Source organism: Mizuhopecten yessoensis, unplaced genomic scaffold (assembly GCF_002113885.1).
Source record: "Mizuhopecten yessoensis strain PY_sf001 unplaced genomic scaffold, ASM211388v2 scaffold10847, whole genome shotgun sequence".
NCBI lineage: Eukaryota > Metazoa > Mollusca > Bivalvia > Pectinida > Pectinidae > Mizuhopecten > Mizuhopecten yessoensis.
Window position 1 is genome coordinate 696732 of NW_018408751.1, and position 24406 is coordinate 721137.

Genomic DNA, 24406 nt, shown 5'->3' on the forward strand with positions numbered 1-24406 from the left:
TTCTCTGGAACATAGAGATGGATATCAATCCTACTTGGTTGGAAGCATTCTCAGGTAGTGATGATTCAAAATTGTACAAATTGAGGGGTTGATCCCCCTGAGGGGCTTGGACAAAAAGGGGTAATTTGGCCATATTGCTTTAAGCAACTTTTCTGGGAATAACAGATGGATGTTAGTCATATTTGGTTGGGATTATTCTCAGTTGGTGAGAATTTAGAATTGTACAAATGGAGGGGCTGACCTCCTGGAGGGCTGAAGGGAGGGGCCAAAAAGCTGTGAGCCACTTCGGGTACAAACTTTTTCAAAAACGTGAAACAGAAATTCAGGGATTTTCTTTTTTTTCTTTTTAAACATTAAAAAATGGAAGTTTCTAAGACAGAAAGTGTGTTTATATATCCCTCTTCACTCTTTTATTTTCCCCCCCCCCCCCTGAGTCCTCATTCACAATGATCCCTAGGAACTCTTGATGTCAGTTCTATAAATATGGTTCTGTCATATAGCAATTGAGGTCATGTTTACAGAAAAGGACTTGAGACAACTCGTATATAAAGTGAGAACTATTACCCAAAACACAAGTGTAATAGCAGTACAAAGCAAACAATATGAGTCAGGATTTACTGGGCTTATATAGACTTACAGATCTATCCATTGGGGATACCTTTTGCGATAGCTAGGCAACTGTAAAGTTGCTGCTTCTTGAGTTCGTTGAGGTCTTGATATTTTAAACTCAAGCTAGCTGCATGTTGTATCAAACTTGTACATAAACCGTATTTGACCTAATAAATGCATTGTCGGCTTAACAAAAATGCAAGAGTGGTGTGCTTAGTAAGTTCCTTTCGCGCTAAAACCGTCCGAAACTGACCCATGTCCAGGTGTAAAAAAAGCCTTCCAGACCTGTTTCCAGTTGCCACGTTGTCGCTACAGAAGTGAGTCATGTATCTGCAATATTTTGTGAGAGCTTCCTGTTCAAAATGGGTGCTTACTGGTCATATTCATATGAAATTTGTATTTATTCAGCAAATAGATATAAAATGTTTTTAGAATGTAGATCAGATTGCATTGTGTGTAAATATTCAAGTTTACAAATAAAAGACATACAAAGTAACAGATTTATATTGATTCTGCCTATATATAACTCAAAGTACCAGGGTGTTTAAAAACCAAAGTAGGCCAGATACAATGTAAATACATCTATGCACCATAATATATTTTGAATTGAGGCCCTATAACCACGGATAATAATTTGTGAACCGCTTTGAGATGACCTACGAACTAGATTGTGATATAGCAGCATATAAGAACCTCAAATTATCATTATTATTTACAGTTATGTCCATATTTCGTACACTTTCTGATGGAGCATTACGTATACATAATAACCTGTATATATTTTTATACAAACACACTATTACATATGGTAGACTACTTAGTTATTCAATTTTGAGCTTGTTTAACCAGTTTATATATGTATAAAAGGCCATGACAGGCTATAAATAGACTTAAAGTATGTATGTGATAAACGGAAAAGTTTTCATTATTTTTAATTTTAAGGTTTTGATATATAAGTGAATAATCATCAGCTTAAAGCTATTTTATACTGTGTACAAGAAGCTTTTGACTGGTCAAATATTCGCCCCTCACCAGTAAAACTCCTGTTTGACTAGTGGATATTTTGCCCCTTACTTTATAGGCAATGTTGTGCACATGAATATTCACTGCCATTCATGATAAACTTACCCTCACTACAGAGGACTAAAAAGACAAAAGTTATACTGCAGCAAAAATTATCCTGTATGCTGAGTATTGTCCTCATCGTTCATATACAAAATTTCCCAAACAAAGTTTCGTTGGGACATACCATTTACTTGTCCAGAAAAAAAAACCATGCCTGGTAATAAGCCCATCCATATGTCAAATACAGTTCAGTATAATATACTATGAAATGCCATATAACTGCCCTGGAAAATTTTGAGTCCTTAATGTGATCACATGCACCTGACCCCCTGGGTTTATACGTATTTATTAAAGCATTTAAATTAGAAAATAATTCTTTGCAGTTGGTCTTTACTCATTCACCTGAAGTTGTAACTTTGATTAGGGAATAATCATGAAGTCATATACCTGCCTAATTAATAAGTATAGCATTGTCACAAACGTCCAATGAAATCTAAACACCAATTTGTAGAGGCAAGTTTCTGAGGTTTCCATTTGTAAGATGTGTGTAACTCATTCACCCCTGAAATTTCATTATGAACTATTCCTGCCTCTGAATTGGAAGAGTTCAAATGTGTCTTCAGGGGAGAATGAGTTAAATGTACTTGACAGTGATTGATCTCCATCGCCCTGAAGCATGATAAGTTAAGTTGTCGCTCACACACCAATTAAAATTCAACATTACTGGTGATGTGATGCAGTGTGTTTTTAATCTCTCTATCAATAGTTCAAATGTTCAGGGTTGAGTGACAAAAAAAAATAATATAATTTTGTCACATCATTGTACAGGTAAAACATACAAATAACTCCATCAGCATGACAAAGGGATCTTGAAACGTTATGAACACGTTTAATACGTACATTATATATTGTTTGTGTGTAAGGTAAAACTTCAGTATTACATATTTCCAAACTGATGAATCTTATTGAAAATACTGGTAATTATTGATACTTCGTGTTCGGAGTGGGATATATTAAGGCCCGTTATACCGGTCACTGCAAGCATAAACATTCAGATTACTTGATCATAGGTTTACAAGTTGGAAATGAGAGGTGCACACAGGTCAGGTAGCAGTGGGTGAAACATCCAGGAGATTGACACTTGGTATCTGTTTTGCCGCTCCCAAATCAAAGTGTTAAGATAAAAGGTGAAATAAGTTACAATATATATAGCTGAAATTATTCACAAGGGATTTAATTTTGCTATATTTGTAGACATCAAAACAAAAATTGCTGTGACTTGGAAAAATTGCCATGAATTTATACCACCTGAGTATATGTTTACTACCCAAAAATCTAGTTGAAAAAATTGAGAGAATCAGTTGCGCAGAGTTTTGACTTAATATAGTCATGCAGTGTTGCAAGAAATTAAATCCTGGTGAAATAGTTGTGATTGGGACAACCACGAAATAATAGCCCGGTGAAATTCACCCCTGAACTTGCTTGGTATACCCATGTCATAAACTATGTCAATCATGACGTTTGCAGAAATTATTTGTCGAAAATATTGTTGATTTTGTCCAAAAAGTAACTTTTGAATGCAAAATTAGAGTGGCGCAAAATTGCATTGAATATTATAATTCATGAAAAAAATCACCTGTACATGTTATTATTATCGAGAAAAATGGTAAGATAATGCTTCAAATCTCAAGATTGATGGCATGTATTTTCATTAAATATTTTACATTATTCATGAAGCTAACAAGGCTATTGATACAAGTCAAGCCAGATTACCTGAGTCGGAGAACCTGTAGTGTTTTCAATGGTGTACAGGTAAAATCTCAATTGTTTTTCATGGGTTTTTTCAACCTCAGTCAGCCTTGTTGGCTTTGTGATCAGTTTTGATTTATAAGTGAAAATTTATGCCATTATTCTGGAGATTTGACACATTTTCTTACATTTTTTCTTGATAATAGTGAATATAGGTATTTTTTCTTGATAATAGTGAATATAGGCAAGTTTTTTCATTAATTTTATTCTTCATTGCAATTTTGCGCCACTCAAATTCTGCATTCAAAAGTCACTTTTAAGACAAAATCAACAATATTTTTGACCAAAAAATCTACGAAGGTCATTATTGACATTTCTCTTGACATGGGTATACCAACCAACTTCCATTCTTTATTCATTTTGAGGAAAGTTATGAGCCCATTACAAACTACATACACTGGCATGACGCTGTATGAAATACCTTAAACATTAAATAACATCAATTTCTTATTGTAGTAATAATGTTTGACTTTTGTTAATCTTCAGATGTGAAGATAAAGACGGGCAGGTCTGGCCCACCTGCCATGAAGCCTGGCTACAAGTACATCAATCCTGGTCAGGAGGATCAGATGGTGAGTCATTCAGACTGTAGTCATCATATTCATCATTACTGAATATTCTTTCCGAAACTTATTTGTTATCATGGAAATTTTAAAGTCACTTAGTCACTCAGGTCAGTGACCTATTGCGATTGTTTTTGTTTTGTCTGTCACAGTCATTGTGTGTTGTGCGTAATAAATTATTGGTCACATACTATGTTTATGTTTATAACTTCAGAGCCAGCTACTTACAACCTTTTTCTCAATCCAAGCATATAAAATATAAAATTCTTGCGTATTGAATAACTACTTTAGCATTGATCAAGGTCAGATATATGTGGTAAAACTGACAGCAAAATTTTGGCAGGACCATATACCTACATCAGCCAAATAACAATTAGGTCAAAGTGACCATCACCCATTGTTCAATGGTTAAACAAGTGCAAAATTTTGATGAAATCTAGTATGTAAATTCTAAATTATTGATAATATTTTTGTGAAACTTGAGCAATACATTTGCAACAGCAACAGAAGGTGTGCAGTGTACTTCATTTAGGTCATGACCTTCACCTAAAGGTCAAATAAGTGTAAAACAAATATTTCTATATGCTGAAAATGGGAGACATACGTTTTTGTTAACAAAAATTACTCTCCAGGTTTCATCCCAAAAGAAATGACATTGAAATGACAATTGTCTGAATCCTGCCATGAATACTGTATACTTGGATATTGTTGCTGCAGTTCATCGTGCCATGAATACTATATAATTGGATATTGTTGCTGAACTTTATCGTGCTATGACTACTGTATAATTGGATATTGTTGCTGCACTTTATCGCGCCATGAATACTGTATAATTGGATATTGTTGCTGCAGTTTATCGTGCCATGAATACTGTATACTTGGATATTGTTGCTGCAGTTTATCGTGCCATGAATACTGTATGCATGGATATTGTTGCTGCAGTTTATCGTGCCATGAATACTGTATACTTGGATATTGTTGCTGCAGTTTATCGTGCAATGAATACTGTATACTTGGGTATTGTTGCTGCAGTTTATCGTGCCATGAATAATTTATAATTGGATATTGTTGCTGCAGTTTATCATGCCATGAATACTGTATACTTGGATATTGTTGCTGCAGTTTATCGTGCCATGAATAATTTATAATTGGATATTGTTGATGCAGTTTATCATGCCATGAATACTGTATACTTGGATATTGTTGCTGCAGTTTATCATGCCATGAATAATTTATAATTGGATATTGTTGCTGCAGTTTATCGTGCCATGAATACTGTATAATTGGATATTGTTGCTGCAGTTTATCATGCTATGAATACTGTATACTTGGATATTGTTGCTGCAGTTTATCGTGACATGAATACTGTATACTTGGATATTGTTGCTGCAGTTTATCATGCTATGAATACTGTATACTTGGATATTGTTGCTGCAGTTTAATTCCGACTATTTTGCTCTTTGCAATAGGGATGAATTTATCACGACTGTGAATATGATTATACAACTTATCATATGCAATGTATTGTAATTATGTCTCCCCTTCGAAGGAAGACACATTATATTAGTACTGGTTCTTCTTCTTGTTCTTCTGGTTCTTCTCTGGTTCTTCTAATCGTAACTTGTCCGGGCCATAACTTTCAAACTGTTAAAGATATCTTGATGAAACTGGAGGTATGCCTGCATAACCCACAGAAGGTGTGTTGTGCACTAGAATTAGGTCACTGTGACCTTCACATCAAGGTCAAAGGTAAAATAAGTGCAACATTTTTCTGTAAATACTTGTCCGGCCCATACATTTTCAGCCATTAAAAATATCTTGATCAAACATGAAGTATATGTGCATTACTCACAGAAGGTGTACAGTGCACTGAAATGAGTTATGGCCCTTTGTTTATTTTTAATACCAAAGTTTGCACGGAGCATAAGTTCAATGTTATTTCACCTAATTTGACCAAACTTACCATATATATGTTTCTTGGGAAGGTGGAATCTTTTTGCACTTAATTTGGGTCTCCTGCCCAACTATATACAGAGTTATGGCCCTTTGTTTATTTTTTAATTCAAGTTTGTCCACAGCATAACTTCTAAACTGTTTAAGTTATCTTGATCAAACTTGAAGTATACCTGCATCACCTACAGAAGGTATGCAGTGCACTAGAATTAGGTCTTGTGCTTTACTATGTACAGAGTTATAACCCTTTGTTTATTTTTAATACCGAAGTTTGTCCGGAGCATAAGTTCCAAGTTATTTCACCTACGTTGACCAGCTTACCGTATTTATGTATCTTTGGAAGGCGGAATCTCTCACATTTAAATCAGGTCTCCTGCCTGACTATATACATAGTTATGGCCCTTTGTTTATTTTTAATACCGAAGTTTGTCCACGGCATAACTTTTATGTTATTTCACCTACGTTGACCAAACTTGCTAACTATATAATTATGTATCTTGGGAAGTAGGAGTGTCGCATTCTAAAATTGGGTCTCGTGCCCCACTATATAAAAAGATATGTCCCTTTGTTAATATTTTATATCGAAGTTTGTCTGCTGCGTAAGTTCCATGTTATTTCTCCTACATTGACCAAACTTGCTATAAAAAATAATGAGCTAATAGAGGAACCGGATCGAATTCCTATTTTTATATACATGTAAATGTGTCTATAGTACCATAGCTGCCAAAACTTAACCAAATTGTCAAGACAATTTAACATGAACCAGAATAATTTAAAATTTTAATGGTTTAGATCCAAGTTTACACAACTTAATCTTGATGCGTCCTTTCTATTCTTCCAAATATGCATATTGGCTAATAAGGGGAGACATATTTCTAGTTACATTTGAAGGGCAAAATTAAGAAGAAGTGAAATGTAGTTAAGGCCCAAAACAAAAAGATGTCTGTTTAGGGTTCCCGACCGACCCTAGCTATTTACCCCCGACCCAAAACTTTTTGATGAAAAAAACAAACAAACAAAAACAAACAAAATATTTTTTTCAAAACCCAGCTGATTTCGGAATTTAAGAAGGTTCTTTGCCTTTCAAAATGGCTTCCAGCTCCATGTTGGCGCTAAATGTCATCAGATGGAGCACAATTTGCCTCCAAATGAACCTTGTTTATGTAATTCTTTGTTTTACATATAATAGTAGGGTCATAATCACATGACCACAAGGTACATAAAAATATACAAAAAAAAAACGACCTACCTACCCTTGTTTTTTAGCTCACCTGCCCAAAGGGCAAATGAGCTTATGCCATGGTCCGGCGTCCGTCTGTCCGGCGTCAACTTCTTACTTTAACAACTTCTTTTCAGAAACCAAAAGGCCTAGGATGATGATATTTGGCCAGTAACATGCTTGGATGAAGGGCTACCAAGTTTGTTCAAATGAATGACCTTCATCTATTTTCAAGGTCACAGGGGTCAAAAATGTTAAATACCTTTCAACAACTTCTTCTCAGTAACTAAAAGGTTAAGGGTGATGATATTTGGCCAGTAACATGCTTGGATGAAGGGCTACCAAGTTTGTTCAAATGAATGACCTTCATCTATTTTCAAGGTCACAGGGGTCAAAAATGTTAAATACCTTTCAACAACTTCTTCTCAGTAACTAAAAGGTTAAGGGTGATGATATTTGGCCAGTATCATGCTTGGATGAAGGGCTACCAAGTTTGTTCAAATGAATGACCTTCATCTATTTTCAAGGTCACAGGGGTCAAATATGTTTAAAACCTTTAAACAACTTCTTCTGAACTACCAAGAGGCCTAGGGTTATGATATTTTGCCAGTTAGATGCTGGGATGAAGAGATACCAAATATGTTCAAATGAATGACCTTGACAATTATTCAAGGTCACAATGGTCAAATATTTTTAAAACCTTGAAACGACTTTTTCTCAATAAGCAAAAGGCTAAAGGTGATGATATTTGGCCATTAACATGCTAGGATTAAGGACTACCAGGTTTTTTCAAATGAATGACCTTCGTCCATATGCAAGGTCACAGTGGTCAATATATGTTTAAATCTTTAAATGACTTGTTCTGTATAACCAAAAGGTCCAGGGTAATGATATTTTGCCAGAAGCATGCTTGGTTGGACGACTATAAACTCTGTTCAACCTTATGTCCTTGTTCGACATTCAAGGTCACAGGCGTCGTATGTTTAAATCTTTTAATAGGTTCTTATGAGTCAAACACTGATATTCTGCTGTATTTTAGTCCACTTTAAAGATTATTTGTGAGATTAATACTAGGTGAGCGATTCAGGCCCATTGGGCCTCTTGTTTCCATAGAACCACCATGTCTAGAATAATGACATTAAGCCAGAAGAGCATGCATGCAGATGTGAAAATTTGTTCAAATTACAGGTTGATGAAATAAACAATAGAAATACATTTTGATTCGTTTGCCATAGTGTCTTCATTGGCTTTACTGGGTTAAAATTTAAAGATCTGTTTTGCCAACGCCATTTAATAAAAGGTGAGTAATGCATGCCCTGTATACTTGCAGCATCCTAATTGTTATGCTTAAAAAAAAGTTGTTTTTTGTTTGTAAAATTTTATGATTTGAAATTTTATATGTTTGTACATAGGAAATCCATGGCTACGAGAGAAGTATTGTGTGGACAGTCATTGTGTGGATAGGTATCTTCCTCACCGTCGGTCTGCTGCGACTCTTCTTTTATTGGTTCCCGCACCTCATGGTCCGGTCTACACACTCCAAGTGTTCCCTGTCCATCGCCACTATCGTCGTACTCAAGGTCAGTACAAGGTCAGAGGTCTTCAACAGTGTTCAAGGTCAACAAACTTTATACACAAAATTAATCCCAAGGTCAAGGTCATTGTGAGTGAGCAAGGTCAGCCAGATTGATTATTGTATGTTGAACGATAATTTGAGTTTGGCAATCCCCCCCGTCCCCTTGCTGAACTTTTTCAGGTTTTATTGTATAACCTGGAAAAAAAAGGCAACCCGAAAAAGTGATGATGTTTTATACCACAATGTTTTGCGCAGTATTTGCAATACTAACTTCTGATTGGTTCAGGTTGCTTGGCGATGAAAGTACTGCGCAATGTTGTGTTTTGTGTACAATTATTTTGTTTTTATCAGCAATGAATAAATATTTATTAACTATGAATTAAAAATTATTGTCTGTCTTTTTAAATTAAATCATAAGGAATACTGTAAACGTGGTTATTTACGCTGGGTGAAAATTACGCGATTTGAAGGTCAAAACTATACGCGCGGGGGTAATTTACGCGGTCGCAGTAGACCGACGTTTACTCTGCAGAGTTATCTCCCTTACTTTACAAAATGTGTACTGGTAAAAATACTAGTAGCTTCTGAGTACATGTTACGTATGCGTACCGACTGGTCATCATATGCGCCGGGGAAATTTACGCGGATGATCCAACTACGCAAAATAAGCGTAAATTTCTCCCGCGTCTAATATTCCACGTTTACAGTAACCATGATTATATTTGGGATTATATGGTATATACTGAAAAAAATTGTGTGCATTTTTGTGCATAAACCACTAAGCAATATACAATAATTGCATGTACGGTATGTTAAGATGGTATTGTTGTTACTTGATCAATTGATGCTGTTAAAGGGAGGTAACTACTCACATGATTTATTTCGGATTTATTGATCTATTTATAGGACCAGTATCTCCAGTGGTATGTGTCCCGTGTCCGACAGATGGTAGTCGGCGGTCAAGTTGAAAATACAGCCAGGTCGGTAGAGGTTAAAATCAATTAATTACAATTCGAGGTTCTTATATACCGCTTGATCACAACCTAGTTCGTAGGTCATCTCAAAGCGGTTCACAAATTATTATCAATGGTTATAGGGTCTTTGCAACCAGCCAATATCTTTCTCAATTCATTGGGGAGCATACAGCCGGAGCTGCCATTTCGGTGCTCACAGCTAGCATTCTACAATTCTAGCACTGCCCAACCACATACTCATTTACAGCTGAGTAGACTGGAACAAGCGGAGTAAAGTATCTTGCTTAAGGATACAAAACCGTGCCGTGCCATGGCTTGAACCAGCAACCCTTCGGTCACGAGCTCGGCATCCTACCACTAGACTACCGTGTCTCCATAATGCCTCCGAAAGTTGTTGGGAAAGTAAATGATCACATGACTTGGAACATAGATCTTTTGTTAAGTCAATTCAGATTTCAAACTCTTGGCTAAGAATTTTTCAAGGAATAAAATATAATCTCGGAAAATTGGAATTTCTCAAAAGACACTTGACGATTCCTTCTACACAAATCAGCACATCATTCTCCAGTTTTATTTTTAGTTTTACTTTATACACAAACAATGTACGTATTAAACATGTTCCAATGTTTCAAGACTGACTGGTCCCTTTGTCAAGCTATGACTAAATGAGAGATTTTTTTTTGTTTTTCATTACAAGGGTGTGACGAAATTGTCTATTTCATATATCACTCGACATAGGACGTTTCGTATCATATAGGTTACTGGTAGGGTGTAGATATAGCCTCCTTTTGAACTCCTGTTAGTTCAGTATTAGGTCATACAGATGACTCAGCTGGTGTCCCCCCTCGTCTCTGTTCATGTTTGAGTTTTCCTGATTTTGAAACAATGCGACAGGTTTAATACATATAGTTTTTGTGTATTAAGTAAAACTTTGATGTTACATGTTTCCATACTATTGAATCTTATTGAATATCCATATTCATTCAAATTTTGTTTTTGTTTTCTGCAACAGACCAAAACTAGAACGAGGTAACTCTACTGTGAGTTTTACAAAACTTGATGAAAATGAACAGTCGACTGAGGCTGGAGGTATGGTAAGTGTATTGGAAATGGTATGTGAAGGTATCTGGGATTAGGGTTGATGTTAATTTAACGGAAAGAAACAGCAACAGGGGCAATTCATTTAAGATATACCCACAACAGACTTTACCATATTAAAGGACGAACTATTTAAAGTCGGAGTGGTGAAAATTTGGAATAATTTACCGTCAGAGGCGGTAAATACACGAACTTTAAATTCATTTAAGAATAGGCTAGATAAATGCTGGAAAAATCAGAAAATGTAATATAACTGTAGAGCACCAATTGAAAGCGAACTTCAAGTTTGTTGCGATACAACGATCAAATCCAGTGAAGAGGCCCTATAATAGAGGTCCTGCACTGGAAACTAACTCTAAGTAACTCTAAATATTATAAGTTATAATTTACTATAAACTGAATTTGAGAATGTCCTACAGAGATGTATGCATTATCTTTATCTTGTCAGGACACAATGTTTAAGGATTTTCATCAACAACATCAGCCTCAATAGGGGGAAAAAGTGTTTAAAATCCCACTTTTTGAGTTAGGTACAATATCAATTGACCTGGAGTTTCAAAGTTTCTGCATTGTAATTGAAGAGTGTGACTGCTCCGGGCTATGGTGGCAGAGGGACAAGGATTTATAGGGGAAATATAGGTAAAGTTTTGAAAGCCTACTTCTTTGGAATGGATAAAGGGATTCTAACATAAACGTGTCTGCAGCATCCATGACAGGCCCAGAAGACTCGACATGGTATAATCTGATGTGGGTGCAGCCCCTCTGGATGCAGAAGGGCAAGGCCTAATAAGTGATATTAAGTTAACCAATAAAACCCTATTCCTTCATTGCATGTTAAGGAATTTTAGATTTATTTGGACTTGACCCAGTTGAGCAGAAGGGTGAGAGATAAGAGACAGAATTTTAAATGCCTGCTCTTTTCTTTATTGATGAAAGCTTAACCTTATTTCATTGAAACATTCCCTTGACCAGGGAAAAAAGGATATTTATAAAACAATTTCCCTGGACCAAGGAAAGAAATATATTACTAAAAGGTATCACTTCTGTTGGCAGATGGACTTGATCTGAAAGGGATTGTAGAGTCTAGATTTTTTTGATTTTTTTTGTAGTCTTTTGATATATTTGTATATATGTCTGAGTTACCTGGGATTTAAAATTTTAAAAAAGAACCATTAAGTGACCTATTAATTCCCCTCTGCCTCTTGTTTTATTTACAGGAACAAATCAAATCCATACGGTTTTTCGTCACGAAGAAAGTTAAATTTTTGTGGAACGCTGATGGACAATTCTTCGAGAAGGCCAGGTAAAATAGCCATATTCTACAACTTTTTCAATTAAGCGAATCGTTTTATTTGCCATTCAATTGGCTGAGAGAGACACTTTGACCCTGCATGGACCCTTAGGCACATAGGAGCCTCAGCTGAGCGCCCCTCGTGTATCTCAATACCATTCTGCAAGTTAACTCATTCACCCCTGAAGACACATTTGAACTCTTCCAATTCAAAGGTTGGAATAGTTCATTATGATATTTCAGGGGTGATTGTAGGGATCGGTAACTGGTATATGTAGCTCCTAGTGCTTTACAACCACAGAGTAAGTTTGCAGTCTCCTTGTTGGCGCCTTATTGTCAACTTGTCTGTCTCCTAGTACACAATAAACCATGCTACATCTGTGGAAATGTGCAAAAAAGATCACTGCATAGAGATGTATGCGTTTTTAAGGGATATAGTGTTGCCGATGCCCATCCCGTCCCGTCGTAATTTTTTGGGGGGTTTCAAGGACTAAACATCGTGATTGAAGAGTGCGACTGCCCCTATGGTGACAGAGGGACAGGGACTTATAGGGGAAATATAAGTAAAATTTTGAAATCCTACTTCTTGCGAACGAATGAAGGAGTTCTAACATAAACTTATCTTGAGCTTCCATAGGCCCAGAGGACTCAACATGGTATAATCTGATAAGGGTGCTGGCCAGGTAAAAAAAGCCATATTCTACAAAGTTTACAATTTAGAGAATTGTTTCATTTGACATTCAATAGGCCATGCTACATCTTTGGAAATGTCTGGGAGTGTTTTGTAACAGGAGACAGGAAAACCCATATACATTAAAATACTAATGCGGCACAATTATCAAGCTATTTGTAATTGACAAAGATTAAGGTAATTTGCTTCTAGCTGGCTTCATTCTTGAAGAAATCGCAGAGCCATTTTTTTTACCATGGACAAAAGTGTTTTTTTAAATTTTAGAGCAGTTACTTCTGGTTAAAATGCCATTACCAGGTTCGAGTCCTTGTACCACTGCAAACAAACAGTAATTATAAGACTTGGCACACATACTTAATGCAAAAACTGTAAGGGGGATTAATAATTATTTTGCAGTGGATTGGCCGATTCCTCGAGCTGCTCATTCTTCCATCGACAGACAGGTCTCAGTGCGGAGGATCAGGTGAAAAAGTAAGTCTGCATATAGTATAACCTTAACTCATTCACCCCTAATGTTTCATAATGAACTATTCCAACCTTTGAATTTGAAGAGTTCAAATGTGCCTTCATGAGTGCATGAATGTCAAAATGTCAATGATAATTTTACAATTGTTGATGTTTTATGAGGTCAGTGAAAGGATTTATCATCCCAAGAAATATTGTTGTTCATTGACCTTAGTTGTTAAAAGGATGTTAAACACAATTAAACCAAACCAAACCAAGGGAAGCTGACCTATCAAAAGTGGACGCTTTGGTTTAAAGTTGCTGATGCGGTAAAATAAAAATAAAATGATATTTATAAAGTTTATTTATTTTTCGTTCCAGGAGAGTGATATATGGTGTCAATTCTATAAGAGTACACGTGACACCTGTATTTGAGTTAATCTTTAAACAGGTGAGTGACATTTTCGTCTGAATATCATTTGTAATGTGATCAAAAGATGGTTTCCTGAAAAATGGTTGAATATTTACATTGTGGATCCACTATAAGGTGTTAGGGTTATGGTCCAACATCATAGGAATGTTTATACCTGTATAAACTAAAACAAATTCTAAATTTGATGAAATGTAGATTCTCACCAATTAGTACAAATTGATTGAATCATTATAGATTTAATGGAGAGTGGATTATATTAGTTTGAATTTTTATTTTGTGTTAGCTCAAAAAGTACACATTTTACCTTCAAGAAGCCTTTGTTCGTATTCAAAATTGAAGAAACAAAAATTTAAAAAAAGAATATCAAATTTGGAAAATATTTCATATTTAGAGATCCAATATAAATATTGGATAGTATATATCGGTGAAGTGCCGTTTCTAAAGACAAAATTTTAATAAGATATTTTGTTTATTGTTTTACAAGTTATAGTGCTTTTATTTTCAGATTATCTCCCCTTTCTACATTTTCCAAATCTTTTCCTGTTCCCTGTGGTATGCGGATGAGTACTATTACTACGCTTCCTGTATTGTCCTGATATCCACCATCTCCATCATGGTCTTCATTTACCAGACTCGGAAGGTATATATATAATCAAGGTCAAAGGTCGGAGCGTGAAAAATGGAAATGGAAGATTGCATAACTACAATGCATCATTCATGTGTTTTATTCAAAAATTTCACAAAATTTGAATCCAAACATTCTTTTCATTCAATAAAAATATTTAGACTTTTTTTTTATTCGAAATGTTTTGGGCAAAAAATCTCATTGTTAAAATAAAAGACCTGTTTAATCACTTTTGACATATGAATATTTTTAAGGGACATGACGTTTCCTTTCAATAATTTGTTTATTTGGGGTAAAATGTCCTCTCAACAGCCACCATTTGTTTCAGTAACATTTTCTTTATTTTATTTTAATCAAAACTACTTTCTTTATACATTGTATTTCAATAATTTTGTTGATTTTTTTTAAATTTAAAAATATTTTTGGGCAAAATATCTGATGATTGGTGTAAAGAATTTAAATCAATTTCAATAGAATAGAATGTAATGTATAGATGTAGCTAAAATGGCTGCGAACCCATGATAATTTTTCCTCTTTTGTGTCAGATGCAGAGGGCTCTCCGTAACACCATCGCTTCATCAACTATACTGACAGTGTGTCGAGATAATGGAGGTATTTCTCATTGACTTTCTTAACATGCCTAGAACCATGATAATTGGCAGGTAGTTTCCTTTGTTGGAGCCTGACAAAGCTTTGAAAAATGAAATGACTTATGTATACTTTCGATGTTACAGTAACCTATACTGTCAAAGTTACAGTAACCTATACTGTCAAGGTTCCAGGGGTTGAAACAGGTCAAAACTTCATACCAATTCTTGTTATGAACCAAAAGGTCTAGAGGTGTGATATGTAGCTTGTTCATTTTACCTGGTATACATCTATAGTTGTGTGCAGACCAGCTCAGTGGTCAAATGGATGAAGAAATTAACCCTTTCACCACTGTGGACCATAATGGACTCATCCAGATAAATGTATGGTAGAGTCTACTAAAGATACTTTGGGGTGAAAGGGTTAAGAACCCATCTGATGATGGAGCTGGTCTGCATCTAGCTGAATATTGCAAATTAATTGAGGTCTTTCAGTTCTTAACAACAACAACAAAACCCAAAGAACTAAAAGGCCTCAAGTTACAATATTTAGCTTGTCTATATACATATTGTAGTCTATGAAGAAATCTCATCAGACGACTTGGTGCCAGGGGATGTTATCGAGATTCCACGCCATGGATGTATCATGCAATGTGATGCCGTCCTTGTCCGTGGCAACTGCATCGTCAATGAGAGCATGCTTACAGGTATACTAGCTGAAAATCTCTTATTGTTATTAATAAAGTTTTCTTCTTACTGTCAAATCTAAACAACTTACAAGTTATCATTTTGTCCGTAGATCAGTCGCATGTCTCTGAAAATATAATTTTGCATTAATCATGGAAAGAGTTGATTTATGAATGCAAAGTATCATGCAGATATTTATATGTGCGCAAACAATTAATATTCATGTATATATGACAAATTGACTATTTATTATAATTTGTTTTTTCACTTCTCATTTGAATTTTTCAAAATGCAAATCAGTTTGAAGAATAATCTTGAAAAATAAGTGTTCAGGTAAATTAATAAATTAACAATTATTTCAAGTATTAAGTACATGTATTAAAAGTATCCTCGACCCCTGCTACTACCCCTCTAGTTAGCTAGTTAGCCCTCGGCAGACATGATAATTTATATCTGTAAGAGTTCTTTTCTTTGGATTATAATATTGTTGAAAACTTTGCCTAAATTTTAATTATTTTTGATCTCCTGAAAAAAGACAATGTGTTTGAACCCATATATTGGCACACTTTTTGTTGACTTTCTGCGCTTGCTATCAGTGTCACTGCCTCTAAAATGTTTGAATTCTATATCTAGGTCCTGTTTTGCAACTTCTTGATAAACTCCATATCTTTCAGACTCTTTGTTTATAATTGTTATAGGTGAAAGCGTGCCGGTGACCAAGACGCCACTCCCCAATCCCCGCGAGTCGGGAACAGAAGACAAACCTTTCAGTATGAAGGAACATGCACGTCATGTACTATTCTGTGGCACGAAGGTGATACAGACTCGTTACTATGACAACCAGCGAGTGAGGGCCATAGTTGCTCGTACCGGTAACTATCAGAACTAAACAGCTATTAACAGGTCAACCAATCCCAGTGGAGCGGATTCTGATAGTTGTTCAAAGCGTGTAAACTCTCACATTGTGGAAGCAAATTTTCAAAATGTGTTTGTTGAGAACTGTAGAAATTTATGAATATTTCTGTGTTCATTATTATTAGAAGATTATATTAAATATAGCCATACCAATGCAACTTTGTTTTGAAATCAGATCTTTTAGAAAAAATACAAGTTCAAATAATGTTTCCTTTTGATATCACTTTCTATTACCACTGGTGAATAAATCACAGACAAGAACAATTTTCATACGTATTGCAGAGTTATCTGCTCTTGTGAGCAGGTATTGATTGTTGCGTCATTTGTTTGTGAGAGTAACGTCATACATTTTTGAGAAAACAACATAATTTTCTCACACAAACAAATGGCGTAACAATCAATACCTGCTCACAAGAGCAGATAACTCTGCAATACAAAAAGGAGGAATACAGGCTGTATTCTCCCCAGGGAGTTGAGAAAGATATTGGCTGATTGCAAAGGCCCTATAACCACGAATAATAATTTGTGAACAGCTTTGAGATGACCTACAAACTAGATTGTGATAAAGCTGTATACAAGAACCTCGAATTATTATTATTATTATTCTATTAATTTTTGGTTGTAGGGTTCACAACATCTAAAGGGGAATTAGTCCGGTCCATCCTCCATCCCAAGCCTGTCGACTTCAAGTTTAACCGGGATACCTACATATTCATAGGGATTCTGGCCGCCATAGCTGGTTTAGGTTTCATCTACACTATTATACTGATGGTAAGTTGCACAGTTTGGTTTCTTTGTGTTTTATGTCCTATCAACAGCTATTGTCATTTAAGGACATGCCAGGTTTTGATGGTGGAGGAAGGCAGGGGTTCCTGGAGAAAAAACACCGACCTATGGCTAGTACCTGGCGACTGCCCCACGTTGGTCTCGAACCCGCGACCTAGTGGTGGAGGGCTAGTGGTCGTAGACGGTCAGACGCGGTCCCTGCAGTCAGTATCTGGCGACTGCCCCACGTAGATCTCGAACCCGCGACCCAGTGGTGGAGGCCTAGTGATTGCAGAATGTCAGACGCCTTAACCACTTGGCCATCTTGCCCCCAAAGTTGCACAGGCTCCTGCAATATCAGTTTAATTTTGGGTATTGAACCCCAATGATAGACTTTCAGGTTAAATAGTTTAACCTAAAAACCTGAGAACACAGAAAGTGATGGGGTTGTTTACGTTTACCACAATATTTGGTGTTTGTGCAAAACTTTTTTTTTGTTTTCATCAAAAATTAATGATAATGTTAAATTTATCTTGCACCCCCATTCTACATGGTTGACATCATAATTAACAACCTGACGTAAAATTATGAAATTGCGACACTCTTTAAGTGGTTTCAGAACTAACGGTAGTGATTTTAATGAGAGAAGAATACTCCTTCATGCCCAGAGGTGTCGGATAGGGATATTCAATCTTCAGTATTTTCAAATTGGTGCAACACCCTTGGTAATGGGGGGGGGGGGGTTATACAAAGGTCAAGTATGAGAGTTCTGACCTATGACAGCTTTGTTTTAGGGTTCCAAGGTCAAGGCAAAGGTCACCATTGCTATTTATAGAAACTCATTAACCAGTGTCATCCATTAACCAACTATACTTGGATGGATTTTGATCAAAATTTATACAAAGGTCAAGTACATACTAAATATAGAAAGCCATAACTATTTATAGCACAGTATCAAACACTGGCACTAGTTTCACATGGCGGCAGGGGCATTTATTGTCTCACAGATATTTTCTAGTTGTTCCTGATTTGTGTGTTGTATAGATTGTTCGCTCACCTGGTCCAAAGGACCATAGTGAGCTTATGCCGTGGCGCAGCGTCCATCGTCGTCCTTCATCAACTTTTTCTTTAAAACTTATCTCCTTCTAAACACCAAAGAGGATTTCAACCAAATTTAGTCTGAAGCATCACTAGGGGAGGGCAGTCATTTCTGAAATAAATGAAGTTGGTGCGACCCCTGAGGCCAGGGGGGCGGGGCCCTTAAGGGGACCTTAGCTAAATTTTCTTTAAAACGCATCTCTTACTTGGGGCCAGTGAGGATTTCAACCAAATTTTGTCTGAAGCATCACTAGGGGAGGGCAATCATTTCTTAAATAAATGAGGCTGGTTCGACTCCTGAGGCCAGGGGGGCGGGGCCCTGAAGGGGAACTTAGCTAAATTTGCTTTAAAACACATCTTCTCCTAAACCCCAGAGACGATTTTAACCAAATTTTCTCTCAAACTTCATTGGGGGACGGCAATCATTTCCTAAGTAAATGAGGCTTGTTCGACCCCTGGGGGCTAGGAAGACCGGGCCCCAAAGAGGAAAATTATCTAATATTTTGCTTTAAGACGCTAATACCCCCATATTGCCTGAGTGGACTGTACAAAATTTGGTCTAAAACATTATTTAGGAAGAACAAACATTTCTTAATTGAATGAGGTTGATTTGACCTCTGCAGTCCTAAGAAATGGTACAGCTAGATTATCATATTCTATGGTGTAGCTTTCATAAATTTAAAACAAATGGTTTCTAGGTTTAAAAAAGCTTATAGTTGAATGAAAATTAAAGTATTGTCTCATTACACCCTGTAATATGACATATAACTTATTTCAAAATCTGTTAACATGGCAACTCAATGGAGGCCCCTGATTAGTTGAAAGTCAGATATTGTGGTCCCAGTTGGGTAAGAACATAGATCTTGTCTGGTTTTGAGGAAATTTCATATAAAGATGTACTAATGCATTTAGTTGTAATGACTTATATATAAAACCAGGTGAGCGATACAGGTCCACTGGACCTCTTGTTGTTATTTTCTAATGTGTTATATTTATAGGTGATTGATGAAGATGAGCCGGGTGAAATTGCCCTCCGTGCCCTCGACCTCATCACTATTGCCGTACCACCTGCCCTCCCTGCCGCCCTCACTGTGGGCATTGTCTTCGCTCAAAATCGGCTCAAGCACAGCCAGATCTACTGTATTCTACCCAACTGTATCAATGTTAGCGGCACCATCAACACATTTTGTTTTGATAAGGTAAAATATTACAAATTTATTCTCTCCATGGATTGCTATAATGTTCATCCCTTCTATCTCGTGCGTTTATCAATTTTGCTGTGTGAATGAACATTATATGGCAAGATGTCTCTAAATTTTCCAATTGCATCATAACATGTTATACATAGAGCGTTCTCATGTCTGACATTTGACATCAGTTTTCATCCAGATCATGAGTTTTTTCTCAAGTACAATTTACTCAATTTTACGAGAATAGAACAATTTTGAGTTTAGCTGGGTTAAATTTGACTCAACTGAGTTTGTTTTGAAATACATTTCACTCTGCCGTGTTTGAGATTCGGATGGATGTTTTTTTTAATTAGAAGGTAAGGTGTTTTTTTTGCTAAGCTAATTTTAAGTTTGGAGGGGTATTTGACTCGACTGAGTTAAAGTTGGTAATGTTTTACTCTATCATGTTTGAGTTAAGGATATTTCACTCTCCTGAGTTTGATTTTAGAAGGGAGTTAGACTTGTTTAGGTTAGGAGGGATATTTGATTTGGCGGAGTTTGAGTTTGAAAAATACATGTATGTGAACATCGGACATTTGCAAGTAAACCTGTTTTGAATCATTTTCAAAAAATATTTTCAGTGTATCAATATTTCTCCCTTTAGACTGGTACTCTAACTGAAGATGGAATGAACATGCAGGGCCTACACCTGGTTAAAGATGGCAGGTACTGTCCATATTTACTTTCTTAAGTGCAAAACACTTTTTCAGGTTGAAAGGGGTCCTTTAAATGGACCTGAAACGTACCCAGATAAACCCATGTACTGAGAAATAACCATAACAATTTTTACAGTATAATATAAATTTTAAGGGGTCAGGGTGGCTGAGTGGGTAATTAAGGTGTCCGACTGTCAAGGATCACTAGCCCTCCACCACTGGTTCATGGGGTCGAGGCCCACGTCAGTCAGTCGCCCAGTGTTGGCCGCAGGTCAATGGGTTCCCCTCCCTAAGTACTTCGGCTTTTCTCCACAACCAAAACCTGGCCCGTCCTTAAATGACCATAGCTGTTAAGAGGACATGAAGCACAAACAAAACATTCCAAAAATCAGATGAAATCTGTAAACAATATGCATCTTGTCATGTTTTTTATGCCCCTACCACAAAATTAGGGGGGGGTGGGGAGCATATAGTGTTACACATGTCCGTCCCGTCCCGTCCCGTCCCGTGATCAAAGAAGTTGTAACAATTTATAGAACACCAAACACTGAAACTAATTTCACATGGTGACATGGGGCTGCTAGTGATTCATGTCTTACAGACATTTTCTAGTTTCACATAGTAAAGAATATTAAAGTGTCTCTTTTGAACAGTTTTACAGACGAAGTCGAAGACAAGTCCATAGCAATGTTAGAACCAGAAATGCCAGTAATGGCTGCCATGGCCTCGTGTCACTCGCTCACCATCATCGACAATGAGTTGTGTGGTGACCCACTCGACCTCATCATGTTTCAGGCCACTGGATGGGTGAGTAGCATCACAGTCAGCTATAAATACAATCAAATGGGACATTAAATCATTCACCCCTAAAAACACATTTGAACTCTTTCGATTCAAAGGTTTGAACAGTTCATTATGAAATTTCAGGAGTGGATGAGTTAAGGATGCATGCTACCTTAATAAATGTGATCTTTACCTTCTTTCAAAAGAGTTCCATTGAAAGAAACCTTTAAAAATGTCTTAAATCTTTGAATCCTTAAAATATGTTTTTGAGTTTAGAGGGCTATTTGATCAAATTTGGAGGGGTATTATTTCGTAAAGTTTGGAAATGTATTTGTCACCATAGCTACTTTCAATATTCAAGTTGACATTTGTCTTTAATCTTTACTTTTGTTCAATGTCATTTTTATGTTGCATTTGCTTTTGTCAACCAGTTGTTGGCCCTAATGACCTCTCCTGGGTTGATGGGCCTTTAAGCATGTGATGATAATAATAAGGATTTGTTTGAGTTCAGTGTTGTTGTTGATACATACTTTATAGGATCTAGAGGAGCCAGGACAGGAGCACAGCCGTTTTGACATGATGGTCCCTACTGTAGTGAAGCCACACCAGCTGAAAGGCCAGTTGTGGAACAAACAAGAGGTACTTGTCATCATAAATAGAGCACACAACAACAAGATGTCATCACAAACTGTTTTCAGTTCATTTTATCTCGAAATTTTTCAACCACATGTTGGATCATTTGAAATGAAATAGTGAAAATCTATTTGTGGAAAAATGAAAAATATGAAGAAATATTTTGTTTTATTATGGTATATATATATATTATGTTACCTTACATATTATACCTGTGATTCGTGTTTAGTTAGGGGTACATGTTACCTTACACTTTATACAACATGTACTTGTGAATTCTGTTGAGAGTTACTTCCCTTGAACACTTTTAGTAATACCATTATTTGATAATAAGAGCAACCTCATGATCAGATTCATCAATACATGTATTCTTATACAAGTGTATAGGGTAACCGTTTCAATAATGTAAATTCACTTATTTCAGAGATATTAAATTATCTTTTAATGCATTTTGCTCCAAATTCAAAAATGGACAATTATGTTGCAGGCAACTGATACAGAGGTGGGCATCCTTAGACAGTTCACATTCGAGTCCAGTCTACAACGAATGTCTGTCATCACACGACGCATCACCTCAAGTCACTTTGACCTCTTTTCCAAGGGGGCACCGGAGATGATTGCCTCTCTGTGTAGACCTGAAACAGGTATGGACAGGTAGAAAGTGACCACTTAAAATATTGTATAGCAGGATGTTTCTGTGGGAATTATAATTTCGCGATTTTGTCGGTCAGTAATGAGATCGCAAAAATATGATCTTGTTTCAAGCGTAAAAATGATCTGACCATACTGTTATCATGAAATAGCAAGTATGTGGTTGTAACGATTAATTTACACCGAGACGTTTGAAAAAAGATAACATAACAAGAGAATAGTTCTGTTAATGATTTGTTTAACAAAATATACTTGTTTTGCTCAGTATGCTGTTATAAAGCATATTTATTTGACTATTTGACACTTTTATGTCAAATGTACTATCTTTGTTTAAAACACAGCAAAAATTTGGTTCCGTCATGCATCTAGATTGTGAAATTTTAATATTGACAAAAAAATTGTAATTTCTTGCAAGGAAGCATGTTTTAATAGTTTATACTGTTCAGGAACAATGAAAACGAAATCTTCTAAAAAGGTTTACTAATTGTCTAAAAAAAAAAAAAAAAAAATTTGAAAAAACATCTTTTCCATATTTCTGCTGAATTGATTTTAACTCACTTTTAGAAAACTAAGATTTATTGAATATATTTTCAGTTCCGTCAAACTTCCACGAGGTACTAATGGGATACACACAGCATGGTTACAGAGTACTGGCACTGGCGTGGAGACCACTGCCCGAGAACCTCAAGTACACCAAAATACACAGACTACAAAGGTATAAACAGAGAGACCTGTATTCAAACTCCAACAAAATCAAATACTTCTTTTGATTGCCATCTCACTTACCTGCAACATAGCTGGGGTCCAATTTCATTTTAATGCCCCCACAATTTTATTTGGGAGGCTGGTGGTGGTGGGGGGGAGCTACAGTGTTACCCATTGTGCTATTGTGTCCCACGTCCCACTTCATTTTGATTCATAGTCATGACTCTACCGACTATCTATTACTGTATACCTGGAAGTTTTCGCTTTTTAAAATAATTAACCTTCATTGGTATTGCCATATACGCCAAATGTAAATTTTGCCCTTCACCAATATTTTATATATATGGTACGCTGTGTACTAATATTCACTGTCATGATAAATTAACCTTCATTGCGGAAGGTGGAAAAGGCAATGTTAAACTGTGGCAATAAGTTCCCTGTATACAGTATTCTGTCTTTGCGTATTGCAGAGTTATCTTCTCTTGAGAGCAGGTATTGATTGTTACGGCATTGGTTCGTGTGAGCAAATTACGTCGTTTTCTGAAAAATTGATGACGTTACTCCCACAAACAAATGACGAAGTACTCAATACCTGCTCTCAAGAGAAGATAACTCTGCAATACGCAAAGTACCGAATAGCCACAGGGCCAAATGTGCATTCATGTCCTACAGACATTTTCTGGTTTTTGAGCAATTCCTTACAATAATGAATAATTCTGTAAAGCTCTGTATAAAATTCACAAATTATAAAAGAGTTTTACATTTGAAAAATGGAGAAAGAGAAAAGGGAAAAATTGTTTAAAGCAAATAAATCTTTGCTATAGATTTACCATGCACATTGTTGAACTTAACAAAACGTCAGAGCAGAAAAGGCTTAAAAATAGACATAAACTTGTATAATACAATGGTTATATATTTGCTAGTGATTAATAGATATTGGATTGGTTTATGTTTTGTTTTTAGGGAACAGGTGGAGAAAAACTTGACATTCCTCGGTCTGCTGGTGATGGAAAATCGCCTCAAACCAGAATCGACACCAGTCATACAGGAGCTGATTGAGGCAAACATCCGAACAGTCATGGTCACAGGTTCGTATACCGTATAGCGGGATATTTCCGCGGGGATGATATTTCTGGGACTTCACAGGTCACTAACATGATTGCAAAAAATAAACTTCATTAGGTGGTCTGGTGGTGCAGTGGATAGTGTGCTCACCTTTCACCAAGGCAGCTGGGGTTTGATTCCTCAACCTGCCCCAGCACATGGGTTTTCTCCCGGTACTCCAGTTTCCCTCACGTTAAGACCCTTTGCGTAACATCCAGGCAAACAAGAGTGATTAATATAAGT

General features: G+C 36.3%; 1 protein-coding gene across 7 annotated transcripts in view; it reads left to right on the plus strand.

Moving 5' to 3' along the window:
• Positions 1-24406, plus strand: part of LOC110462943 (probable cation-transporting ATPase 13A3) — a 58452-nt gene that overhangs the window by 17904 nt on the left and 16142 nt on the right. For all 7 annotated transcript variants that reach the window (XM_021517197.1, XM_021517201.1, XM_021517198.1 and 4 more), the window contains 19 exons: positions 3970-4055; positions 8631-8798; positions 9701-9774; positions 10781-10862; positions 12084-12169; positions 13245-13319; positions 13674-13743; positions 14231-14365; positions 14896-14962; positions 15513-15644; positions 16323-16496; positions 17165-17310; positions 19401-19601; positions 20236-20297; positions 20941-21094; positions 21608-21709; positions 22191-22347; positions 22949-23069; positions 24023-24147. In XM_021517197.1, the coding sequence (XP_021372872.1) occupies positions 3970-4055; positions 8631-8798; positions 9701-9774; positions 10781-10862; positions 12084-12169; positions 13245-13319; positions 13674-13743; positions 14231-14365; positions 14896-14962; positions 15513-15644; positions 16323-16496; positions 17165-17310; positions 19401-19601; positions 20236-20297; positions 20941-21094; positions 21608-21709; positions 22191-22347; positions 22949-23069; positions 24023-24147 (2217 nt within the window). The remainder of the gene's footprint in view (positions 1-3969; positions 4056-8630; positions 8799-9700; positions 9775-10780; positions 10863-12083; positions 12170-13244; positions 13320-13673; positions 13744-14230; positions 14366-14895; positions 14963-15512; positions 15645-16322; positions 16497-17164; positions 17311-19400; positions 19602-20235; positions 20298-20940; positions 21095-21607; positions 21710-22190; positions 22348-22948; positions 23070-24022; positions 24148-24406) is intronic.